This window comes from Trachypithecus francoisi, unplaced genomic scaffold, assembly GCF_009764315.1.
Source record: "Trachypithecus francoisi isolate TF-2019V2 unplaced genomic scaffold, Tfra_2.0 Lachesis_group1, whole genome shotgun sequence".
Taxonomy (NCBI): Eukaryota; Metazoa; Chordata; class Mammalia; order Primates; family Cercopithecidae; genus Trachypithecus; species Trachypithecus francoisi.
In genome coordinates this window covers 47,109,969-47,137,499 of record NW_022681454.1, presented here as the reverse complement: position 1 = coordinate 47,137,499, position 27,531 = coordinate 47,109,969, and the positions used below count along the sequence as shown (strand labels likewise).

Genomic DNA, 27,531 nt, shown 5'->3' with positions numbered 1-27,531 from the left:
TTTTTTTTTTGAGAGGGAGTCTCGCTCTGTCGCCCAGGCCGGAGTGCAGTGGCCGGATCTCAGCTCACTGCAAGCTCCGCCTCCTGGGTTCACGCCATTCTCCTGCCTCAGCCTCCCATGTAGCTGGGACTACAGGCGCCCGCCACCTCGCCCTGCTAGTTTTTTGTATTTTTTAGTAGAGACGGGGTTTCACCGTGTTAGCCAGGATGGTCTCAATCTCCTGACCTCGTGATCCGCCCGTCTTGGCCTCCCAAAGTGCTGGGATTACAGGCTTGAGCCACTGCGCCTGGCCTACACTTCCTCATTCTTTGTCTTTGCTTCTCTCCCAAGATGTTACAGCGCCACTCTTCACAACAGATTGCTATTATATTATTTTGTTCTGTTTTAAACAGAAATGTCATGGGGCTTATGGAGGGAGGTAGTTTTCAAAAGATATAACTTTTTTGAGAGCCATAGGTTAGCCAGTTTGAAAAGTTGTGCAGCTGCAAAAGCTGTATGGAAACGCCTACAAATTAAATTTTTACACCTCCTTCCTCTATCCTTTGCTTTATGAATAAATATTGGTATTGCTGATGGCCATATGCCTTTATATTGTGTTATTACTTAGAATTGCCTGGCAGTAAAAATCATGGAGTTCATTTAAAAATCAATGTAATGCCAAATTTATAAAATTTAGTGCAGACTGTCATATAATGACAACTCTTTAGATTCTCAGTTTACATCTCATTTCCACATCCAATATCTGATTGCAATCTCATTTGACAGTTAAGAAAGTTGAAACATAGAGTGGAAAGTGATTTACTCAAGGATGCTCAGTTGGGGAAATGGCTGGATCTGGCTGACTCACATTCCAGTAATTTTTCCACCTTTGTTGCTGATTTTTGGTGGTAGTTAGGTTTTCCTTGCTTTTCTAATTCTCTTTGTTGAAATGTGCAATGGTAGCAAAAAGAAAAATGAGTAAAAGAAAAAATGTATTTAATACAAATTTATTAAGATACCGTAAGAAAGCTCTTCTATAGTGCAGATTTATATTTTTGAAAAATAGACTGGCCAGGCATGGTGGCTCATGCCTGTAATCCCAGCACTTTGGGAGGCCAAGGCGGGCAGATCACCTGAGGTCAGGAGTTCGAGACCAGCCTGGCCAACATGGTGAAACCCCATCTCTACTTAAAATACAAAAAATTAGCTGGGCATGATGGCATGCACCTGTAATCCAAGCTACTCAGGAGGCTGAGGCAGGAGAATCACTTAAACCCAGGAGGCAGAGGTTTCAGTGAGCTGAGATCATGCCAGACTAGGGGACAAGAGTGAGACTTTGTCTAAAAAAAGAAAAAAAAAACAAGAAAAGTAAAAGAAAAATAGACTAGCTTTTTTGTTTGTTTTGTTTTGTTTTTTGAGACGGAGTCTCACTCTGACCCCAGGCTGGAGTGCAATGGCATGATCTCAGCTCACTGCAACCTCTGCCTCCCAGGTTCAAGTGATTCTTCTGCCTCAGCCTCCCGAGTAGTTGGGATTACAGGCACCTGCCACCACACCCAGCTGATTTTTGTATTTTTAGTAGAGACGGGGTTTCACCATGTTGGCCAGTATGGTCTCGATCTCCTGACCTCATGATCTGCCCGCCTTGGCCTCCCAAGTGCTGAGATTATAGGCATGAGCCGCTGCACCCGGCCCAAAATAGACTAGCTTTTTTATTTTTTACACAATATGTTTTATTATAGACTTTTATAACTAAAATTCTGCCTTGTGTTTGAATATTATTTTTTAGCATAACCTTTTAACATAAAGAAAATTCTACATAAGAAAGCAAGTTTACATGTGATTACAAACATGTTTTCACTGTTTTAATGTATTCTGTGTTTTCTAGTTTAAATAATATGGAAATTATGTGGGCATATTGGGCAGTAAGTATTAAAATAACAACTTTAAAATTACTCTTAAAACTATAGCATGTAGGCCAAGCACAGTGGCTCACACCTGTAATCTCGAAACCTTGGGAGGCTGAGGCAGGTGGATCACCTGATGTCAAGAGTTCGAGACCAGCCTGGCCAACATGGTGAAGCCTAATCTCTACTAAAAAATACAAAAATTACCTAGACATGGTGGCAGGTGCCTGTAATCACAGCTACTTGAGAGCCTGAGGCAGAAGAATTGCTTGAACCCGGGAGGCAGAGGTTGCAGTGAGCTGAGATCATGCCATTGCACTCCAGCCTGGCTGACAGAGTGAAACTCTGTCTCAAATAAATAAATAAATAAATAAATAAATAAATAAATAAAAAGTAAATATAGCATGTAAAATATGAATAATAGAGAACCCAGAAAAAATGTCACACACCTACAACCATCTAATCTTTGACAAAGTCAACAAAAACAAACAATGGGGAAAGGACTCTCTATTCAATAAATGGTAATGGGATAACTGGCTAGCCATATGCAGGAGATTGAAACTGAACTCCTTCCTTATGCTATATACAAAAATCAACTCAAAATGGATTAAAGACTTTAATTTTAAACCTAAAACTATACAATCCCTGAAACACAAGCTAGGAAATACCATTCTGGACATAGGATCTCATCAAGATTTCATGACAAAGATGCCAAAGCAATTGCAACAAAACCCAAAAATTGACCAATGGAATCTAATTAAACTAAAGGGCTTCTGCATGGCAAAATAAACTGTCAGCAGAGTAAACAGACCACCTGCAGAATGGGTAAAAATATTTGCAAACTATACATTCAAAAAAAGTCGATATCCAGAATGTGTATGAAACTCAAGTCAACAAGTAAAAAACAGCAACAACATTAAGAAGTAGGCAAAGGACATGAACAGACATTTTTCAAAAGAAGACATGTACATGGCCAGTAAGTATATGAAAAAAATGCTCAATATCACTACTCATTAGAGAAATGCAAATCAAGTCTACAATGAGATACTATCTCACACCAGTCAGAATGGCTATTACTAAAAAGTAAAAAAATAACAGATGTTGGCAAGGTTGTGGAGAAAAGGGAACTCTCATACACTGCTGATGGGGAATGTAAATTAGTTCAGCTATCGATATGGTTTGGATCTATGTCCGGACCAAGTCTTATGTCAAATTGTAATCCCCATTGTTTCAGGTGGGGCCTGGTGGAAAGTGATTGGATCATGAGGGCAGATTTTCCTCTTGGTGCTGTTCTTGTTGATAGTGAGTGAGTTCTTGTGAGATCTAGTCATTCTAAAGTGTGCGGCACCTTCTCACCCCTCTATCTTGCTTTTGCTGTGACCATATAAGACATGGCTGCTTCCCCTTAGCCTTCCACCATGACTGAAAATTTCCTGAGACTTCCCCAGAAGCCAAGTAGAAGCCAGCATCATACTTCCTGTACAGCCTATGGAACCATGAGTGAATTAAACCTCTTTTCTTTATAAATTACCCAGTTTCTGCTATTTCTTTGTAGCAATACGAGAACAGACTATTACAATTGTGGAAAGCAGTTTGGCATTTTTTCAAAGAACTCAAAAGCAGAATTGCCATTAGCCCTGGCAATTCCATTATGGGTATGTACCCAAAGGAATATAAATTGTTCTATTATAAAGACACATGCATGCATATGTTCATCACAGCACCATTCACAATAGCATAGATATGGAATCAACCTAAATGCCTATCAGCAGTAGACTGGAGAAAATGTGATACATACATGCTGTGGAATACTAGAAAAAGAGCAGGATCACATCCTTTGCAGCAACATGGATGGAGCTGGAGGCCATTATCCTTAGCAAACTAACACACGACAGAAAACCAAATACCACATGCTCTCACTTATAAGTGAGAGCTAAACATTGAGTACATATGGACACAAAGAAGGGAACAACAGACACTAGGCCCTACTTGAGGATGGAAGGAGGGAACAGGGTGAGGATTTAACTAACTACTGGGTTTTATACTTATTACTTAGATGGTGAAATAATCTGTACACCAAGCCCCCATGAGATGCAATTTACCTGTATAACAAATGCATATGTACCCCTGAATCTAAAGTAAAAATTTAAAAATACATATTTGCTCAGTAATAATAATTTTAAAAGAAACTAAAATACAGTGACACTGAGGAGTTTGGCTAACACTCACCACGATGAATTGTTCTTCAACTTTTGAGAGACAAAGAAGAATAGACTTTTTGATCTACTAATTCATTTTTCTAGAAATTTGTTCTAAAAGATCTTAAAAAAGAAATCTATAGAAAACTTTGTAGTAGCATAAAAGTATAATTTTACTAACAAGACTGGAAACAAATATGTGCTTTCAAATAGAGAAAAGTTTAAATAAGCTGTATCATATTAATTCAAAAAATATTATGCAGGCATTGAAAATAACAATATATAAATATTTTATTTTGCAGTTTACCTACTGTTTTATATCTCATTTAAAGATTGGAGATACAAGTAAAAATGCTTATAAAATATTCTAAGTGAAATAATAAATCAAAAATTTATAGTAAAAATGCTTATAAAATATTCTAAGTAAAATAATCAAAAATGTATATATGTACTATGACTACAACCACATAAAGCTCTACACATGAAAAATATTGGAATGGACATATGCATACATTTATATTTGTATGCAGATAAATAGGCATACTGTACAGGTGATGAGCCTGTAGATATAATTTTCTTTAATATTAAGATCTTTTTTTCTTTTCTTTCTTTTTTTTTTTTTTTGAAATGGAGTTTCGCTCTTGTTACCCAGGCTGGAGTGCAATGGCGCAATCTCGGCTCACCGCAACCTCCACCTCCCAGGTTCAAGCAAGTTTCTCACCTCAGTCTCCCGTGTAGCTGGATTACAGGCATGCAGTACCACGCCCAGCTAATTTTGTATTTTTAGTAGAGACGGGGTTTCTCCATGTTGAGGCAGGTCTCGAACTCCTGACCTCAGGTGATCTGCCTGCCTCGGCCTCCCAAAGTGCTGGGATTACAGGCATGAGCCACCCTGCCCAGCCAATATTAAGATCTTTAAGTTTAAATAGAAACTTGTTTTCATAGTAAATTCCTAAATTTTGAACAGATATGATCATTACCTTGAGTAGATTAAACTTGAAAATGTTGTCTTTTTAATGATAAAATATAATCCATAAGACAAATATTTTACTCTTATTATTATGATTATTCTGAGATAGGGTCTCGCTCTGTTTCCCAGGCTGGAGTGCAGTGGCATAGTCATAGCTCACTGCAGCCTCAAACTCCTGGGCTCAAGTGATCCCCCTGCCTCAGTCTCTTGGATAGCCTCTAGACTGCAAGCACATGGCATCATGCCTGTTTAATTTTTAAAAAATATTTTGTAGAAAAAATATCTCACTATGTTACCCATGCCCATGCTGGTCTTGAACTCTTGGCCTCAAATGATCCTCCTGCCTCGTCCTCTTAAAGTGATGGGATTACATGCATGAGTCACCATGCCCAGCCTATTATTTTTATATGAAGGCATAAATTATTAATTTTAATTACTTTTTAAATCAACCAAGATGAGATTTAGAATAATATCAGATCATTACATAAAAATATAATTTAAGTGTATTCAAACTTTATTCGGCTTCCAAAAATAACTTGAATGATAACACTATTCCAGTTAAAGAGTAGGAATAATGCAAACCTATACATTAGTTTGTTTACAGGCCAAACCGAAGATAAAACATATGTAAAAGTATTCACTGTTTTTCTTAAGAGAGTTTATTGGTGATTGTTGTTTTGAAAAATATTACATGTTTATATTTTTGAGCCTCTAGCTCAATAGTATCTGAGGAGCATAGTGAACTTCCAATTTTTCTGTTGACTTTCTAGTTAAATAATAAATCTCTTTCCTTTGAAACATAGCCTTGTTCAGCAGATGGAGCATTTTCTCCATATATGCATGTTAGGAAAATTTGCTTCAATTTAAAAAGGAAACACGTGACTTAAGTATTAAAAAGTGAAATGTTCAATTAATGTGGATTCAGTCTTTCTGTTTTTCCAGTCCCTCAAATGTTATTTCAACAAACCAACAAATGAGTAGCAGATGAATGAATTTTAGGCTGAATCCAAATATTCCGACTTGGCTTAAGACTTCTGTACTGAAGATTCTGTTCCCAAGATTTACATTGAGGACCCAAGTCTGCCATTTAATTAACAGACTGATGTTTGTTTATTTTTTGTAATGCTGAATTATTTGCCAGCTGTCTCCTGGTTATGTCAGAAAGATGTAAAGACTGAAAACAAAAATACAAATAAGACACAGGTAAATCAGCAATGTAATCTCTCCCCATGCACCCTGCTCACCTCCAAACCAATCTATGTTACTATTACAGAGGAGATCTCTCTGAAATATGCATTCATGCAACATAATATTTTAGAAGACAATACATTTTCTTGATCATACATGTGTTATTAGTTCACCATTTCCTTTTAAGAAACAAGCAGTTACCCCCAGATTATGATTATACGTTCATGAATGTATGTCATGCTGTTTATATTTATACCATATCTATTCTCTTTATATTTGAATTTATATGCACTTGCTCCTGCACACACATACACATACCTGCCATATTCCCTGTATCACTTTTTTATATTTTAAAAATCAGTGAAGTCCAAAGTACACTATATTTTCTTTATATTATAGTACAGCAGCATCTAGAATTTTATTATGTGTACCCATGAATATTTTTAATGCTGCTGATGAGAGTAATGGTAATAACATGTCTGAAAACCAAAATTTTTTCACTTGCAGTGATTATAAGCATGACAAATTAACTTTGTCAAAAAAATTCAAAAATGATCTCTTTATTATGAACTAGAGAGTTACTATTTTCTCTCTCTCTCTCTCTTTCTTTCTTTCTTTCTTTCTTTCTTCTTTCTTTCTTTCTTTCTTTCTTCTTTCTTTCTTTCCTTCCTTCCTTCCTTCCTTCCTTCTCTTTCTTTCCCCTTCCTTCCTTCCTTCCTTCCTTCCTTCCCTCCTTCCTTCCTTCCTTCCTTCCTTCTTTCACTACATTGTAGTAATGGTCATTGAAGAACATTTAGAAAATGCTAAAAGATCAGGAAGAAAATAAAATTGCTGTAATTTCACTACCTAGAGATAAAAACTATTAACATTGTAGTGCATATTTTCAGCTTTTTCTATATATTGAATATTTATTACAAAATTCGGATCACATTGTACCCACTATTTTCTAATATGCCTTACTCGGTAATGTATCATAAAATATCTTATGAAAATCCTAGCACAGTCCTCTAATTTCAGTGTGATTGCCTCATGACATATGGATATACATTTAGTCTTTTAAGAACTAGGGGCATTGACACTAATGCTTTTGAAGGTTTTTCCCTCAAGGATTCAGTTGGTGGAAACAGGAGCACCCATGTTTCCATGTGTCCCAGGCTTACTGAAGGAACCTCACATGCAGTGTTTTGGTGGAACAGCAGCTGACATTGTTATTACTCATCTCAGGCAGCTGAGTGACTGACGGCCTTTGCTGGCCATGAGCCACCTGACTAAAATGGTTTATGCTTTAGGTGTGTGTGTTTGGGAGGGGGTACATTATAGTACAAGGCTGTATTTTCACAAAGATTTCAAATATGTTCAATGACCTTGTTTGTACATCTTAAAGCTTTAAGGGCCCAGGAATTCCTTCTCCAGAGTTCACAAAGAGATAATCTTCAGGTTCCTTCCTTCCTTCCTTCCTCCCTTCCTTCCTTCCCTCCTTCCCTCCCCTGTCCTCCCCTCCCCTCTCCCTTCCTTTCCCCTCCCCTCCCCTCTCCCTTCCCTTCCCTTCCCCTCCCCTCCCCTCCCCTTCCCTTCCCTTCCCTTTCTTTCTTCTTTTTCTTTTTCTGAAACCACTTGAATATATTTAGGAAATTTTGAATGAAAGCAAGACATTGGTTCTTTATATTTTAAGATAGAAGAGGCATTAAGAAGTACATCTTTCCCATCTAGAAAAATATTACCATCGAGCAAAAAAACACAATTATATTTAGAAATACAGCAAATTACGACTGCTCAGAAAGTGTTTAATTTCATGGTTTTAACTCTATACCTTTTAACTCTATACCTGCCACATTTTCTAGAATAGGTTAAGAGGTCTCACACAGATTATCTTTAAACAGCCACACAAGATGGCATAAGATGGTTGCTAAAAGCTTTCACATTTTGGATTACTTTCATTTTTATGCCTAAATGACTTTCAGTGTTCGACAGTATTTGCTCTTCACAGCTTATAAGTATTATCATTTGGAGTTGTTTCTAAGGCCTAAATAAAAAAGCCAAATGGAAGGGAGTGGCAGGGGAAATGTGTTAGAAAAATACTTGTCTTCATTAGTTGACACAACTAGAAACAACCCCATCCAATTCATCCGTGAACCCAGTTCTACCCTAAGTGGAAAGACTGCAAGGATTTCAGGCCAGACCTTCATGAGTATCTGTGTGAAATGAAACACCGCCTCTAGGAAACATCAGGAAGGTATCATTACTGGGCAAGGTAGCATGAACCAAATAGAAAACCAAAACATCTTCTTTATACTCCTCATTGATTGCAAATGTTGACCGATTCTTCTGGATGCTTTCTTCTTCATACTTACAAACTTCAGTGCAAGTATCTTTTCCATATATGATTCTAAAATCGGGATCTTAAAATCCAAGAGAAAAAAAAAAATGGAGGTTCAGAGACAAAGGGAGGAAGCAATGTGCTCTTATTTTCTGCCGTGTTAATTACACTAAGGCAATACTAGCAGTAGTGTTTGAGTAACTAAATACCCAGCCAGGTTGGTGGCTCATGCCTGTAATCCCAGCACTTGGGAAGCCAAGATGGTTGGATCACCTCAGGTCAGGAGTTCAAGACCAGTGTGGCCAACATGGAGAAACTCTGTCTCTACTAAATATATAAAAATTAGCCAGGTGTGGTGGCATGTTCCTGTAATCCCAACTAGTAGGGAGGCTAAGGTAAGAGAATAGTTTGAACTTGGAAGGCAGAGGTTGCAGTGAGCCAAGATCATGCCACTGCACTCCAGCCTAGGCAACAGAGCAAGATTTCGTCTGAAAAAAAACAGAGAAAAGAAAAGAAATACCTTAGTGGGACAGTATAATAATTTGAAGAAAGTGCCTAAAACTCTGTTTCCACTTTTATTGTTTATCAATTGAGATATCTGAATAATTGAAAACTGACTTCAGATACGATTTAAACATTTCTCTTACAGCTGGGAATGACACTTACTTAAAGGGTAGAACAGAGACACGTACATGTAGCCCTGCAGTTCAGACTCTGCCTCTAGCTTTCCAATAAAATTGGTTGAAAGAACCTGCCAATTTATTAACATCCTCAAACCCAGGAGACTGAAAATTATGGCTACTATACTATATTCCACACTACAGTTGAAAAAAAGTCTTCTGCGACATCAAAGTTCAAGAGATTGCCTTGCTTCCTTAAAAGCATTGTTAAAGGTCTGATAATTTAAGAAAATTAAGATAAAATAATGCATTATGTGTATGTTAGAAAAACCAGAGTAATAGTCTACTATACAGAAAGACTTCTGAACTTGCTTCTTCAATTGAAAAACAAGCGGGACCCAATTTAAAAAATAAGTATTGGCACTAGTAATAAAAATTGATTTTTCCTTTCTGCATCCTGCAATGAATTCATTGTTTAAAAAATCAAAACTCATTTTTTAAAAAATCTCTGGACTCTTTGTAAAAGTTAACTCGCCTAGTCAATATCCTCAAGAAGTTTTCTGAGTGACTTGTATTCTTGCCTTCCCTATTCTCACTATATAAAAACCACACTTTATTTTCTTTCTTTTTCTGAGAAAGCTGTAAGCTAACTAATTTACTCAGACTATGGAACTGTAGACCACGTAGATCTTGATCGTAATTCTAACTTCACCACTGACCTTTAACAATGTGCAGGCTAATTACGATTATCTGTAAAATAAGAATAACAGGTATCTCCTAGGATTATTATGAGAACTGAGATAATATACCTAAAGTTCCCAGCTCCCAGCCCTCTGTATCTCATAAGACAGGTGGCCACATTTTTAGTTCCTTTCCTGTTCTCCACCTGTCTCCCTCCCCTGATCCCCGCCCCCCTCCACAACTTAACCTCTAAAAAATGCATAAGTAATTGTAGGGAAATTAGCATGAATGCCCAGATGCATTTGTTACTGAATTAACTCAGCAGTGAACTTGGCATTCCATAGCTAACCTTTCCCCTTCATTAATCCTCTTCTCCAGCCCCTTCAGACACAGGAGTACAACAGGACGCCAGGCAAACTATGTAACCAACCATGCATGTGAGCATTTTCTACCAGAATTTCGACTAGTCTTGTTCTGCCTCAAACACTAGACGGGGCTCATGCTGCTCACAATTAACTGATTCTGGCCATGTGGTGGCTGCCCTCAAGATCTACCACAAAGAGAACAGCAGTTCAATAAAATCTCGAACTCTGTTTATAGCCCACTTGAAACAAGCAGTTTCCTTGAAGCCCACGAAGCCCTCCTTGAGAATGCAGCAAGTAATTTACTAGCCCCAGTACTCACTGGGGAAATAAGAGGAGCGAAATGCAGCAAGTGCATTTTTGCAAGTACTGCACATATAGCAAGCATTTTGTTCTACACTCTGTCCCATTTTACCCTCATATCACCAACCAAGGAAGTAGACAAAACAGGCACTAGTAACAAATCCCTATTTTATAGATTCCAAAACTGATGCCTAGGGGGTTAAATTGCTAATGAACAGTGGTGATTGGACAAGGAGGTTAAAAAAATGTCTAAAGGGTGAGAATAATTTCTTGCTCATGCAATCAATCTACAATTCAGTAAGTCATTATTTACCTGTTAAAAATATGTACAACTAAGAAGAAATGTTGCATAAGGCACTTGCAAGATTAAAAATTGTTCCCTTTCCACTTCTAAGAAAATCAAAATATGAGAAATAAAAACTTAGAGAGACTCTACAGGGAAACATTAACATGTTTGCATCTATTTATAATATATACATTCAGAGTGATTATATTTTTGGCAAGAAATGCCTTCTTAAAGACCCTCAAAATTAAAATGTGCGTAATCGAGGCTAATTTTGAAAAAGATGATAGGAATTTTTATGAGAAATTTAAATTGATTCTGTCAGTCAGCTCTGAAATAAATATATCTTTACTATTTTTTTAATATGGGAGTTTGCATAATTCCAGTATGTATGCAAAACACAAGACTTTTTTATATGAGTTTATGGGCCAGAAATCATTTTGCTCTTAGAATTAATTTGATTTCGGCAAATACTCTGATTTTCTAAGATCCTTCTTTAAGCCCTGTTACCTGGAAACCTGAAAAAAATAAACAACTTTTTGGCTTGAGAGGGATGTCTGGGCAATTAGAATAGCTACACTGAAGTCTGCGTGTGTGTGTGTGTGTGGTGTGTGTGTGTGTGTGTGTGTGTATGTGTGTTTAGAGAGAGAGAGAGATTATTTCTTAAACAATGCTCCTGGGTTGGTTGCTTGGCTTGGTGCCATTTGGGATTCTCAGATTTTATTGTCCCAGCTCTGATTTACAGAGTTCAGAATCTCGAAAGGCAAGGCGTCTGGAGTTTAGGGTCTTTCCATGATAGCCCCTCCTCTTCCCTGTACACTCCTTTTGCTTGTGGTCACCTTGTGGTGACCTTGCAGAACTCAGCGTTTTTACCTGAGCTCAGTGGCTGGGGAGCCCACTAGTGCTGGGGAGCAAGCTGTGGTTTCCATTCCTGGGTGATGGAGTCATGGGAGAAACTGCAGTGAGCAAACACAGTAGGACCTGAGTTGGGCTCGAATGTGCTTTAAGCGGCTCAGGACAGAGCAGCTGCTCTGTCTCCCAGCTTGCAAGTGCAGCCTGCATTTGTCACTGACCACTGAAGTGTATGTTTGTGCAAGGTGAGAGCTGGGTGCTTTGTTCTTAACTTGGAGACAAATTGCCAGGTATTGTTGTTGATTGTGTTTAATAATTTGGGGATATTTATATCACCACAAATTCAGGACCTAGACTGTGTGCGGTTTTATTTATATACCCTTGTTTTCTGTCATGATCCATTCAGCTCTCCACCGTGTCTACATTGTGGCAACAGACTGGATATAGTGCTGTTCTTCCACGCTGAAATGTGATCATTATAGTGCAGTGTTTCTTGGATTCTTTCTTTAATCGCTGCTGCCACATGATGTATCTGTTCATATACAGAATTCCAGTGCTAATCTGAAGGCATATAAAAACTGCTTCCGATAAAAAACTAAATTGCTGTATTTGTTTAGTGCTTGCTGTGGTGTATTCTTTGCTTTACCCACATTTTAGTGGTTGAAACTTTGAGAGAGTAGAGTGCCTTAGGATTTGATCTGATGACAAAAGCAGTGGGAGTTTTCTGTGTAATTGCTTGTCAAAATGAAAACTTCTACTTGGCCATTTGTGTGTGTCTGCGTGTGTTATTTAAAAAAAAAAAAAAAGCCAAAAGAAAACCAAATAATACGTGCTATCTTTTGATGTACTTACAATTAACTTAATCAACCTATACAGCTTTTGTTACAGCATATTTGAATTTTGTAACCTTACATTCTGTGTACACAGGACAATACAACTGCTATGTGAGCTTGTAAAAGTACATGGGAACGCAGAGTATTACTCAGTATGAATCTGTTACAATAGGAATTAAAATCATGATCTTGGGTTAACAGACCTTAATGGTGGGTCAGTTTTGTATGTTGGCTACTTAAGTGAACCCATAAACTATATAAAGGAGATACTTTTTAAATATCTAAATAAATATACAGGAGGTTTATATTCCTGAGACTCATATTTGAGAAAAGGGGGAAGTATAGAAATTTGGTACTGCATAAGTGGAAGAAGAAAAAGAATATCAGATTTTAAAATGAAAAAGAAGACGATACATTAAAATGAGGAATAATTATGAGGGAATACCAAAAAATTACTCTAACTGCTCAAATTTTTATGTCTAATGAAAGAACAATAGCATACTTAAAAAATTTAGAGTCAGCAGAAATGAAGCCAAGAACAATAATTCTTAATAAAACATGTCAACCTGTGGAATGTACTTGTCAGTTTTAATTTTTTTTTTTTTTTTTTTTTTTTGAGACGGAGTCTCGCTCTGTCACCCAAGCTGGAGTGCACTGGCCAGATCTCAGCTCACTGCAAGCTCCGCCTCCTGGGTTCACGCCATTCTCCTGCCTCAGCTTCCCGAGTAGCTGGGACTACAGGCGCCCACCACCTCACCCGGCTAGGTTCTTTTTGTATTTTTTAGTAGAGACGGGGTTTCACCGTGTTAGCCAGGATGGTCTCGATCTCCTGACCTTGTGATCCTCCCGCCTCGGCCTCCCAAAGTGCTGGGATTACAGGCTTGAGCCACCGCGCCCAGCCGTCAGTTTTAATTAATTTGAATTCTGTTGCTGAGATTAATAAAATGAGAAGGAAAAAAGGAAATTTAAAATTTTTATTTAAAATTTATCTCTATTTTGATAGACTAAAAACTAATGAAGTAAAATACATTTTATTAAAAGGCAATGAACATTAAAATTATTCAAAACAATTAACAAAGAACATATAATATCAAAATTATCTGTCCCACTTCTAAAGTATGTCAGTTTTGAAAGACGATTCTAATACTGTAAACTAGATCGTCACCTGTTCCTACATGCATGTGGAATGCCAAGTTCCTGAGGCACTCTCTTCATGGTTTCTTGCTTTCAGACTCTATATAAGAGCACTGTGGTATACTGAGCAGAAACACCTGACTCTAACACTGTAATGCTTTCTATGCAAGTTAAGAAAAAGTGTCATTTCACAGATGTGGAACTTGAGGTGTACAAAGAATTGATGATTGGCATTTGTATATGGGAACCTGTACTATGTTGGCTTTTCATGATCTAAAATTTGGCTGCTTCTTGAAAAGAGTTTAACATGACTATCACCATGACTGAAAAGATGTACAGGAAGGCCTCACATAACTGTTTTATCAACACAAGAGTATTCATCCCTCTATGAGGACTACAGTCTTGTATGTTCAAATGTGGCATCCATGTGAACCCATGGTCAGCTTCTATGTTGAAATGCTAGAAAATTAGTCACCTATTTGGTGAATAATAATCAGTGTATACAACCAAGAAAAGCCTTTAATAGTGTCTGTGTTTATTCTTTAGATAACTAGCTTACCTCAACATGCAAAGAGGTTTAAAAAGGTTTAGAGATTATAGGTATTGACCTCAGAGCACATGCCAGTCTGTTCAAACACATTTACTTCTATGCAATTAAGTTCTCCTAGATAAGGGGAAAGATTAGCCTTTATTTAGATATTTGATAAATATCTCTAATTTTCTAAAATGTTTAAACTCCCTAACACATTGTGTCCTTGCTTTCTTCCTTCTTTCAGCTTTACACTTTTATTCTAGACTTTAAACTCACTAAGTTCTTCATTTGATGAACCTTCTTTCTTTTGACCTACACTCAATTACTCAATTTGTACAGTTTTGATGTATACCTTGGGACTAGGGAAAACCCTACCTCTCTTGAAATTAAGAGATTACTGCCCAGTGTCTGAGCAGAAAATGGGAGGGGAGTGGGAAAGAATGAGATTAGTGGCTACCAGGCAGCAAGAACCACTGTGTCCATTGTGCCTAGCATTTCTGCTATTCATACTTTTTAATCCATCTAGTCTTGTTAGGCTTGGGAACCTACGTCAGCAATGTTTATACATGCCGACATAGTTACACTTCTACAAAGGCCTTTGGTAAACTGACACTAAATATGACTCTTAGCATATGGGGGTTGCTTACAGCATTATCTGTCATTTGTGTATCTCTTTACCTTAGCCACTAAGTTCTGTTTTGCCTACTAACTCTTCCCAAAGCAGTATAGATTCAGATAATATAATGGGCACTCCCACAACTTTTAACTACTATTACTTCTAGATTCTTTAAATTAGGCCTTGGTTCTTTGGAGAGAACAAACTTGGAGAGCAGGGTATGTGATGTGATGATTCCTCTGGTAGATTAGTCCCCTGAGACCACAGTGTTCTGACAGTCACTGGGCTCCTCAGTGGACTGCTAGCTGTAAGGACTTGGCAGCTGGAGTAGGAGCAGATGGCAGCAGGTGATTCTCCGTTGGAAACAGGGAATATAAACATTTTCTGCAAGTCTGCTCAAGAGCCCTGCCTCATTTATCTTGAATGCAGTGTGTCTTCTAAGGAAATAGAATGAATACAGCCTGGTTGCTGGAATACGACTGTCTGTCATTCTTGGCCCCTGCCACAGGAGGTACCCACTAAAGTCATTATCTTGATACATATATAATTCCTGCTATTTAAACATTTAAGTTATTTCTATTATACTAGGGAAGGCCTCAAATCAGATTCTAATGTCTACCTATGTTTCCCTCAATAGCCGCCTATCACCATAAATAATAAATAATTCTTAAAAACACTGATGACCAATACAATGTAAACTCTTTACACATTAAGAGCCCCAAAATTCTTATCAATATGTAATTCAAATATTCTGTAAGACAAAGTAATTATAACTTCCAAATATTTCTAATGGGCAAGGAACCATCAGTAGAAAGTTATTGCAAAGTTTCCTATTTATAGGCATATTTGCCCTTAAGGAAATTTTCAAGAATACTACTCCGATATACTAAAATCAATAAAAAGAGAGACTTTTACATTTTAATATTTTTAAAGATCAGAATGCTCTAAATATTTTTATGATAAAGTATAAAACCAACCGGAGTGTGTTCCTTCTCCAACTCTTATTCTTGTACAATGGGGTTTCATATGACTGACAACTTATCAGAACACACCAATGTGTTAAGAGGGATTATTTTGTGGCCATAAAGAAATATCTCCACCTGGTGCAGTGGCTCACACCTGTAACCCCAGCACTTTGGGAGGCCAGGGTGGGAGGATCACTTGAGCCCAGGAGTTCAAGACCAGGCTAGCCAACACAGCAAAACTCAGTCTCTACTAAAAATATAAAAATTAGCGGGACATGGTGGCATGTGCCTGTAGTCCTGGGTACTCGGGAGACTGAGGTGTGATAATCACCTTAGTCTGGGAAGTCAAGGCTGCAGTGAGCTGACATCACACCACTGCAGTCCAGCTTGGGCAACAGAGTGAGACTCTATCTAAAAATAATAAATAAATAAATAAATAAATAAAGGGTCTCCTTTTCCTGCTAAGTCTGCATAAGAACTGTATTTTTAAACATAAGTTTTATTATTATTCAGGAATGATGAGGCCCATAGATTAGGAAGTGATTGTTATTGAAAAGATAGTTTGTCACTCTCATGTTCCCAAGAAGAGAGGGGCAGATCACATGCAGGGGCCATACAAGGAAGCACCAGGGTCAGTCAGGGGCAGAGGAAGCCAAAGGAAAACAGGAGTGACAGCCTTTTGTGTTTTCCATGGGCAGGAACAAATAAGGCATGGTGAGTAGGCTCGGGATTGGCTAGTTTGTATAATTTTGGTGGTCTCAGTGGTGTAGGGGTTGTCTCTAGTTGTCTAATACCTGACCCTGGAGTGATTCAAGCAGAAGGATAGTGGCCCAGAGCATAAGAGCCTGATAGAGAAGGTGGTTGAAGTATGGGCTCTGGATTCGTTGGTTTGCATGTGAAAATGTACTGCCAGGTGAGTCTTTTACTATTACTAGGCATTGAGTAGCCCTGGAAGGGGCAGTCTTTTCAGGCCTACAAGGCCTCAGATGACAAATCATCAGAAATACAAAAATAAAAAGGCACGATTAATGCAGATTAACACACCAAATGATTAGTATCATTTTGCCCTGTGCGGTGTTCAATGGGTTAGTCCATTGTGGACAACCCTCTCTTAACACCAAATGTACCCCACTAACTTAGACAGAACTTTAAAATGGTGGGGGAAGGATGAATGAGTCAATAAGAAGTAGATATAGCCATTTAGAAAAAAAGTGCCACCAAAATAAATTCTAAAATGGTAGAAGGTTTAGGTGTAAAGTATGAAATTATCAGCATACTAGAAGGCTTTGGTGTGCTTGCATGCACAGGAGAGATGCTATCACCACCATGCCACTGAGTTGTCCTGGGCAGGGGTGGAACTAGTGTCCTGCTGCTTGAGGGGTACCTGGGCATGGCAGCAGTCGTGGCAGTTACCATAGCAGAATAGAGATGTCCCAGGTGGGCCTTTCTCTGTACCATCTACCCCAGTGTTCTCTATGTGTTTCAGGCTCTAGGCTTCAGAGAGGAAGGAAAGCAAAGAAGGTATAAATGGAAATCACTAATTTATTTTATAATGCCAAATTGATGCCTGTGTTTTATGCTGAGGCCAGACAAGTGTTAGGAAAATATTGTAGACTGATTTCTTGTTCTTAACTGTCCTGATTCCTAAATCTGACACTTGATCGGACCTCAAAGTGCCATCACTCTCTCTGGTATCTGCAGATTCCTGATCTGTGACTTCCATTGGTGTGACAGTGGAATGACACACTGTCAGCTATGTGCTGGCCCTTTGAAGTTGCTATCGGAATAGACTGAACTGATTCAAAAAACTATCTATCAAGAAGTATGTGCTTGGTGGGGAGGAGACAGCTTCAGTTGGAAAGGTTTTTCTTTAGGTCTATAGATTCTTTTTTCTATTTTACTTCCTGTTCCTCTAGTTAATTTCTTTATCCTGGGATTCCTCCCCTCCCATGACCTCCTGTACTCTTTCACACCATCCTCTGACCTGGGGCGGGGGAGGGGGAGCGACACTTGTGTCATTCACGCTAAGTTTCTCAGACTGGCAGGCTGTTTAGAGCAATGTGCAGTGTTCTAGCAACAGATTAAGGCAAATCCACAGAACTTCAAAAGCCTGAAGGCATTGAAAAAGTGCAAAGGACTACCCAGTTATATTTGGAATTTCTGCCTTTTGGATTTGTATTAGCTAAGAAACCCAGAAAAGTTTTTAAACTGTTAAAATGTAGTGTTAATAGAAACTTGGAAAGTACAATCAGTTTTTAAACCAGTCATGAACAATTTAGGCAAGGTGCTGAGAATGAAGGCCAAATATGTCTTTCAAGTAAGGTATTTATAAGCTCACTAGAAGCCACACAAAAGTGATTTTAACTATCAGAAATATCTTACATTAGTAAAAAACGCAGGCACTAGGATCAGCTAGATCTGCTTTGAAATCCATGAGCAAGTTGGGAAGGTTACTTAACTTTTGTAAACCTCAGTTCTCACATAGGTAATATTAGCATAAATCACATATTATGAAGTTTAACTGAGAAAATATGTATGCATGGATTTGTCTATGGTAGAAGAAATAATCAAAAAGCTAATCTGTGAATGGAGATATTTTAGCAAATAGGACTATCATGATTTGGTGGAGAGTGAATTTTTTTTCTAGATCAAGAGGTAGAAAAAGTTGGGGGAAACTTATCGGAGAGAATAAAAAGAACTAATGGGAGATACAATAGGATAAATATTGATCATCACAGAATGAAGATCTCATTATCATTGTGACCTTCTTCCATGGGACCTAACACAATCTCTTCCTCATAGCAGGTCCTTTTTTATGTTAAATAAATGAATGGATAAAAGAAAGAAAGAGACACTAAGAGTAGTCATGAAGGAAAATAAGGAATTGCATAAAATAACATTTAAAAACACCTCCAAGACGTCCTAGCTCAAGTACACTGTGTTGGTCAGATATATCTATAATACTTCACCCATCTCGCCACTTGCCCCTGGAAGTGGGACAGAAAACTAATAAGAACAGTTCTGTTGGCCGGGCGCGGTGGCTCAAGCCTGTAATCCCAGCACTTTGGGAGGCCGAGACGGGCGGATCACGAGGTCAGGAGATCGAGACCATCCTGGCTAACACGGTGAAACCCCATCTCTACTAAAAAATACAAAAAACTAGCCGGGCGAGGTGGCGGGCGCCTGTAGTCCCAGCTACTCGGGAGGCTGAGGCAGGAGAATGGCGTAAACCCGGGAGGCGGAGCTTGCAGTGAGTTGAGATCCGGCCACTGCACTCCAGTCCGGGCGACAGAGTGAGACTCCGCCTCAAAAAAAAAAAAAAAAAAAAAGAACAGTTCTGTTGATTACCCCGTATATTTGTTACAACATCCCATAAGGAGGATAGAGTGAGAAGCCAGTGTTCTTTGGACACACCAAGGAATGACACACCCGTCAAAGAAGAGAAGATCTGTGATGTCCGCGTGGTTTCTGATAGAAGTCAAAGGGCGAACAGAGAGCCCAAACTGAAAAGACCATTAATCTTAAAGAAATGCCAAGATGGGATGAGGGCCTCAATCTACAGTTGCTTTTACTATTTGGGAAGGGACAAATATTTATAGTCCTTTGCTCTATAGAATGTTCTGTTTCCCCAAACCTTGCCCGTTAAATGCCAATAACTCCTCCATTTATGCGAAAACCCAAACACTCCTGCACTTTTCAAATACCTCCAAGGGAATGGTTCCCAAGCAAAGAATACTGAGAGTATAAAAAGTAGATCGAAGCATATTTAGAAGTGTAATGACTAAGTATCAAAATAGAAAAACTTCACTCCTTGGCTTTCATGGATCTCATAAGCATATATTTTACTCTTTTGAAGTGAAAGCAAATACCTTGTTAGTAGCTTGTCATTTTTCTACGGAGTGTGTTTGAATCATGTTTGCTGGGTGCTGATTTGTAGAGACCCATCACTTAGCTAGTGAGTGAGATTAGCATACCTCATTCTTGCCTACGCCCTTTCAAATAAATTTATGTGGGTTTGTTTTTTCTCTTCTTGTATTCATTGCAAACCTAATAACTCTCACAAGGTGATTTTTTTAAAAAAAGAAAGGTTTGTTTCATTGTAGAAAAATGGTTCTAAAAAGGAAAGCAATTTTTAGGACTGCTAATGAGGTGTGAAGGATGTGAGGCGATAGAGTGTGATAGTGATTTGTATTTGTTTTTGTTGTTGTTGTTTTTTTTTGTTTTATGAGACGGAGTCTTGCTCTGTTGCCCAGGCTGGAGTACAGTAGCACGATCTCGGCGCACTGCAACCTCCACCTCCCAGGTTCAAACGATTCTCCTGCCTCAGTCTCTCAAGCAGCTGGGATTACAGGCGCATGCCACCACGCCCGGGTAATTTTTGTAGTGTTAGTAGAAACAGGGTTTCACCATGTTGGCCAGGCTGGTCTGGAACTCCTGGCCTCAGGTGATCCGGCCGCCTTGGGTCCCCAAAGTGCTGGGATTACAGGCATGAGCCACCACACCTGGCCATATCGTGATTTGTAGATCAGAGCAGTTTTGGATAAATTATGGAATTCAGACTTGGCAATGTTGGCAATCTATGACAGCATGTTATTATTGACACCTGAAATGACAGTAGGAGCAACGCAGGCTTTGGTCCTAAGAAACATGACCTCCATCTTTTGTTGTTACCTTATCTGTGTATGCGATGTTGTGTTCACAGTCCTCGGGTTGTGTTAAGTTTTGTGGTATACCAAACATTTCTGTCTGTGTCAGAGAGTAGGAGAATGAAGTGTCAGGGAAATATCCTTGATAACAGTACCTGTATTACTTTCCCAAAACTGCTGTAACAAAGTTCACAAATGGGTGATTTAAACAACAAAAATTTCCTATCTCACAGTTCTGGAAGCCATAAGTCTAAGATCAAGGTGTTAGCAGGTTGATGCTGCCTCTGAAGTAACTAGAGAAGGGTCTGTTCTTGGATTCTCTCCTAGCTTCTGATAGACTCGGGAGTTTCTTAGCTTGTAGATGGCTGTCTTCCTACGTTTCTCAACATCCCCTTCCCTCTGTGCATATCTATCACTGTGTCCAAATTTCCCCTTTTTTTGAGGACACTAGTCATATTGGATTAGGGACTACCTTGTTGACCTGTAAAGACTCTTATTTCCAAATACGACCACATTCTGAGATACTGGGAGTTAGGGCTTCAACATATCTTTCCTGAGGAACATAATTCAACCCCTAGCATTGGGTCAGAAGAAATACTAGTAATGGAAGAACCCAAGAAAATTCAGAGTCCAGGACCAGCCTCACTATTATATTGCCTCCATGCTATTCGAAGTGTGGTCAGTGACTAGCAGCATCAGTATCCTGTCAGCGCTGGTAGGAAATGCAGAGTCTCAAGCCTCTCCTAGACCTCCCGCATCAGAATCTTTATTTTAACCTAGATCCCCAGAGGTTTTGTTTGTACATTAAAGTTTCAGAAGAGCTGTTCCAACTCAGAGAGTAGAAGCCCAATTCTCAAATGCCAAAAAGGGGGGAAAAAAAGGACTGTGTTGATGTGCAGGGACTCCCTAAATATGTGCACATAGCAAGTATGGGTCATCATTCTAGCCCAGCTGTGACATATTTATTCCTAAAGGTAATATTTATCTCTGAAAATTTTAAGAGTTAAGTGTCAATGACTATTTATTCCCTTGCTGTAGAGCATCCCTTAGGAGTGAACTCAGAAGATCATCATGCAGAGATAGCTCAAATTCTTTTTTCCTACACTTGCCTTGCTTCTGTAAGTTGTTTCTTTTCTGCCAACCTGCTCTATAATTTGAGTCAGCCTAGCTAACTGGGTCATACAATCTAATTCTGAAATAAGGCCTATCAAGGAAAAACACTTACCCCAGTAATGGGGAAAAGGTACTTGAATTTCTAATATCATTATTTAAGTGATTGAAAATGTGAACTCTTGCTTCACTGACTTCTGCCTCTCCTGCCCCAAGGTCTTTGCACATCCCTAAAAATGTAATTCAGGTGGAAGCTATGGTTGTGGAGTCTATGTTACATGAAGACAAATGGAAAGAGAAAAAAACAATAAACAAAAAAACAAGCAGCGGAATTAAACTTTGTCCTGGAGTCATCTTGGGCAAATGCTTGTAATAGCAAGGGAACAAATGCAGCTTCCCTAGAGGACTCTGAGGTCACAGTTCTCATGGGGGTGGTGACTTGAAATGACAAGTGGTTATTCACAGAAGTAAAATATGTTCAGGAGGAGCTCGCTCCCCTCAACTCCAGAGTGTCAGCAAGCACACCATATGGACTGTATTCCAATCCCAATAAAACTGCCATGCTGCGGGTAATGTTGCAGGGAAATTTCCCTACGTGGGAATGAATCTTTGTAACTGAAAATTAGAGAACTTTAACATTTTTATCATCTTCTCTCGAGACCTATAGTTTAGGTTCCTAGGTAAGTATTATATTTCTGCTCTGCTGGCTTTATCTATATGCTAAGTAGTAAAACAAAACCAAACTTTGAAAATGTCCTCCCAGTATCATTTAACTGTCTTGATCATCCTTTTTGCTAATATTCTTTATTGGCTTCAAATAATGTCTGGAAAAAATAGTGAATGTGTGTTATTACTAAGTGCAAGCCACTCTCCTAAGTTTCTACATTACTTATACACTTTTAATTCTCACAACAATGCTATAAGCAACAGATGGGAAATTGTACGGATGAGGAAGTTGAGACAGGTTAAATCGTGACATCGACTAGTGGCAGGGTCAGAATTCAAATCTGATTCCACAGCCTGTGAACATGACTACTGTGGATACTGCCTCTCAAGAGAGACATGTAATCATTCTGAATATATCTTTAAAAGGCCAACATAACTACTGCAAAATGTGCTTTTAAAATCTTTTTTATTGCATAGCCAATTATTATTACAGATTTGCGTCCCTCCCCACTTTTGTTGCTGAAACTGTATCCTTCCTTAAATGACACATTTTAGGGACATTTTCTTTAAGATATAAACAAAATACAATTATTTTCACACCTTCCCTCCCCCACTAAGTCCATCCCTCCCTCCCCCAAGCTAACTTTGCCAAACACCTGCTTTGTTCTTCATTTGCATGGAGGGTCCACCTTGGAGCTTTTCTGCTCTTCCTCTCCTTGTTTCTTCCTCCAACTGCACTGAGCCCCTCATCTTGATTTATTGTCATTATGCTGATCAATATTAGTTCTAACAAAAAATCATAGCTCATTTGCCACAATCTGAGCATTGTTCATGGCATTTTCATGAGCAACTAATTACCTTAGATGACATCTAATAAGTGTTTGACACCTGCTTAATTCCAAAGGGAAGGGGAAACACAACACTTACAATGAACTAAAAATGGTGGCTATTCTCATTACTTTTGGCAATGGTAATAAAACAGAGAAGACTCAATAATAATAACTGTACAAATTATTTTAAACATTAAAAAGTAATTTGTAAGTATGTATGGCTTAACATAGCCCTTGCTCCAAAGTACCTTTCTGACAGAAAGTGTATATGCTGAGTATATCCTGATTTAAATTTGGATTTCAGAGGATAGAGACTTTCTAGTGCTTCTTATTCTCATCTTTGTTAACACTGATCATCCGTAGTTGAATTCTTAATACTAGTGTTTATGTTCACATAGAACTTCTTTATCAGTTCAGATAAAGCTTTCAACCTGACTATGTCTGGTCATAATTCTAACTTTTTTTTTTTCTTTTTTTGAGATGGCGTCTTCCTCTATTGCCAGGTTGGAGTGCAGTGGCACGATCTCGGCTCACTGCAACCTCCGCCTCCTGGGTTCAAGTGATTCTCCTGCCTCAGCCTCCTGAGTAGCTGGGACTCCAGGCACGTGCCACCACGCCCAGCTAATTTTTGTATTTGTATTAGAGACGGCGTTTCACCATGTTGGCCAGGATGGTCTCCATCTCCTGACCTCGTGATCCACCTGCCTCACCCTCCCAAAGTGCTGGGTTACAGGAATTCTAATATTTTTTTTTTTTTTGAGACGGAGTCTCGCTCTGTCGCCGGAGCTGGAGTGCAGTGGCCGGATCTCAGCTCATTGCAAGCTCCACCTCCCGGGTTCACGCCATTCTCCTGCCTCAGCCTCCTGAGTAGCTAGGACTACAGGCGCCCGCCACCTCACCCTGCTAGTTTTTGTATTTTTTAGTAGAGACGGGGTTTCACCATGTTAGCCAGGATAGTCTCGATCTCCTGACCTCGTGATCCGCCCGTCTCGGCCTCCCAAAGTGCTGGGATTACAGGCTTGAGCCACCGCGCCCGGCCCTAATATGTTTTAAGAATAAAATCATTTCACTCTGATGACCAAGCAAGTGAAACACAAATGCTTTTAACTGGAGTTAACTTAGAACTACCAAGTGTCTTTTTTTTTTTTTTTTTGAGACAGAGTCTCGCTCTGTAACCCAGGCTGGAGTGCAGTGGTGCAACCCTGGCTCACTGCAACCTCTGCCTCCCGGGTTCAAGCGATTCTCCTGCCTCAGCCTCCTGAGTCACTGGGATTACAGGCATGTGCCACCACACCTGGCTAATTTTTTTTTGTTTGTTTGTTTGTTTTTTGTATTTTTAGTAGGACAGGGTTTCACCATGTTATTCAGGCTGGTCTCGAACAACTGACCTCATGATCTGCCCGCCTCGGCCTCCCAAAGTGCTGGGATTACAGGCATGAGCCACTACATCCGGCCCTAAGTTCCTTTTTTAAGAAACGCAGCGGTCTATATTTGGTTGAAGACAACGGAACAAAACAAAACATAACAAAACATGTGACAGAATAAGCTTAAGTAAACTTTGATTTAAAAATTACTTAAGAAAACTAGTGCCAAGTTCACAATTACTTTAGGGACATAAGGAATCATTTTTCCTGGAGTGCATTTTATATCCTGCCTTTAAGCCCAGGGCTAGTCTAAATAACAGCTATGAAGAAGAGATAAGCTTCAGAGCGCACACTGCACCCCGGAGCCACAGAAGGTCTGATGAACCATGTGGTCTTGTGAGCCCAGCATTTTGACTGGCCTGTCCCACTCTACACGTGCCATGTCTCCTTCCATATTAATTGTTTTGTATAATTTGTCTCTCCCTCATAACTGCTGTGGATCCAGGGTTTTGTTTAGTTAGCAGGACTGGCTCTCATAGCTTTGGTTCTGTATTTTAAAGGGAAGCCCATGAAGTGTGAATACTTTTAGAGATAAAGACTCTACCTGTGAAGGATCAACGTTGTTGAAACACAGCTTCTATAAATCAACATTTAATTAATTTTATTTAGTATTATGACACAGCTTGTTGGTAATCAACCTTAAGCTGTCTTAAAGTTGCCACCTGATCAACAAGAGATCATCTATGGATGAAGGGTACAAGCAGATAGAGATATATCAATTATGCAATTAGACAGCTCTTACTAATTTATCAGACATGAAACTGCTGATCATTTTAGGTATCTTATTTGAATTTAGTCTCTTCTTTTTGGATTTGGTCACTAAAGTGTTATAAACACCATATAAATGGAAACATTGAAGTAGGCACCATAATACCTGTTAGAGAAACCATAGAGAATGTTATTTTGTTTTACTTACCTCAGTTCCATTTTAGACCTACCTATTATTATTTTTTAAATGGAATCCAGAAAAACTGCACAGTAGGCTATTTCCATTTAGCTGCATTTGTACTTTTTCAGAATCTCTTTTTATATTTATATTTTGTTTCCTTATTGGGCATTTTGCTTTCAGCTCATATTGTGAAGTGAGAAAGCTTACATTCATTATTCTCATTCAAGTGTAGAGCTCAAGAATACTGATTGCAAATTATATAAAATGTGTTCAGAGGAACTTTTTTTACTATCCAGAGCCAGCAGAGCACAGTGCTGAAGAGCCCAGATTCAGGAGCTAAGCTGTGTTGATTGTAGTTCCAACTCCATTCTAAACTTATCTTAGATAAGTCATCTAATCTTTTCAATTTCCTCATCTATGAAATGGGAATCATAGAACTTAACTTATAGTGTAATAGTGAGAATTACTTAGAATAGTTTCTGGCTTAAATAAGCCCAATATGTGTATTAGAGATTATTGTTATCATTATATTTTACTACAGCAGTAGTTTTGCTTATTTGTTTATTTATTTTCATTTGTTTTTAGTGGAATCTTTCTTTAAATGCATTGTACAAAGATGTCCAATATTCATAAAGCAGATAAAATCCAATTTTGTTTGGTTGAAATAATGGTGAGAATTGCTGTTTCCAGCCTCACTCAAGTGCACCTGTGTATAAAACACATTCATGGAGCACATTTTGTTTGGCAGAGTTATACAGACCTAGGCATCAGCAGGATGCTCCTTGGTGGTCTATAAAATTCATCAGAGAAGTGTAGATTCAGCAAGTGGTTTTGAAAATTAAATAATAACAATAATAAATAATATAGTTTACATTATGTACCAGCCACTGTTCTAAGCATTCACACACAAGCCCTACTTGGCCCTTTCCCCTTCGGTAAAAGGAACCAAAAAGAGCAGAAATGTGCCTCTCAAATGGTTGAATATCTTAGGTATAATTAAGAAGGTATTGCCTGTTGAATTTGTATCCTATATGTACTGTACTTGAGTGATATAAAAGGGGATAAATATTTCCCTATCAAGAGGAAATTTCAGGGTTCCATTTTGAAATACAGCATAGCTAATACAATCCAGGTGTTCAGTAATGTATTCTTTGCCCCCTCAGCTGAATGGGAAGTAGTAGATGGGAGTTTAAGGACTTTGTTCATTTTACATGCAAATCCTACTCTCTGTCTCAATCATTTCTATGAGTTTGGAGTGCAGGCATAGGAGTCAAAACACTGGATTCAAATCCTAACTCTGCCACTCTCTGCCTAGGTGATTCTGGACCAGTTTACTTCACCTTTGTTTCTTAGTGGACCCATCTACAGATTGGAGGGAGCAATATTATGGGTATCATAGTACTGTGGTCAGAACTAAACAGTGTAAAACATTTTTATTGTTGTTGTTACAAGACAATAAATGAAGTCTTCCAGGTCCATGAAATATACAAAACATTACAAAAGTGCCACTTTACCTCAATCTGGACTCATAAAATGAGGAGCAATGAAGAAAACAACTTAATTATTCCATGGTCATGAATTCAGCTTATTGAGAGAACTGGCAGGGCACATTAGACACACATCAGCTGTGGCAAAAATTAGTCAACATTGTTTGTAGAAAGCCTGTGATGTCTGCATTACCAGCTGTCTGGGAAAAGGAGAACATAGCTTCCTTTTTTCTGCTTAATGTGGTCTGCCAGCCAGCTGGCACTAGGGGAAGAGGAAGGGAGCTCTTGTTTATTGAACGTCTACTGTGTGCCAAATGCATCGTGTAAGTTGTCTCATTTGATCCTCCCACTTTGATGGTGGGGTGGTATCAATAACCCTGATTAATACATGGGAGACTGAGACTTAGCGAGGTCAATTAACCTAGCCAAGAACCTACCAGTAGTAAATGAGATTCTGACTCGAAGGTCAGTCAGGCCATACTATTTATTCCTATTGATAATGCTACAGATACTCTCCAATGACCAGTTGAAGTTAGCAGTAAAAACTAAATATTTCGTAAGTTATTATTTTACACATTATTTTGTAGAAAATGCAAGTTTCATTTCAATTTTCATGATTGCCTTTATATTTTTAAAAGATTAGATTGATGGTACAGTAATATTTTCTATTTAGGTTTATACTACCATTAAAATGCCACATTGTTAGACAGTTCTCTTATTGTTTCTGTATGTCTCATAA

The 27,531-nt window shown here is 38.6% G+C and overlaps 1 protein-coding gene across 6 annotated transcripts in view; it reads left to right on the top strand.

Annotated features, from left to right (window-relative positions):
- The window catches only part of ARHGAP24 (Rho GTPase activating protein 24), a 524,860-nt gene that overhangs the window by 347,529 nt on the left and 149,800 nt on the right, over window positions 1-27,531 (top strand). The window contains exon 1 of one of the 6 annotated variants that reach the window (XM_033214187.1): window positions 11,240-11,905. The exons of 4 other annotated variants lie outside the window; for them this stretch is intronic. In XM_033214187.1, the coding sequence (XP_033070078.1) occupies window positions 11,893-11,905 (13 nt within the window). In that variant the 5' untranslated portion in view covers window positions 11,240-11,892. Of the gene's footprint in view, window positions 1-11,239; window positions 11,951-27,531 lie in introns of those variants that run through there. One more of the 6 variants, XM_033214190.1, reaches the window with a different exon arrangement.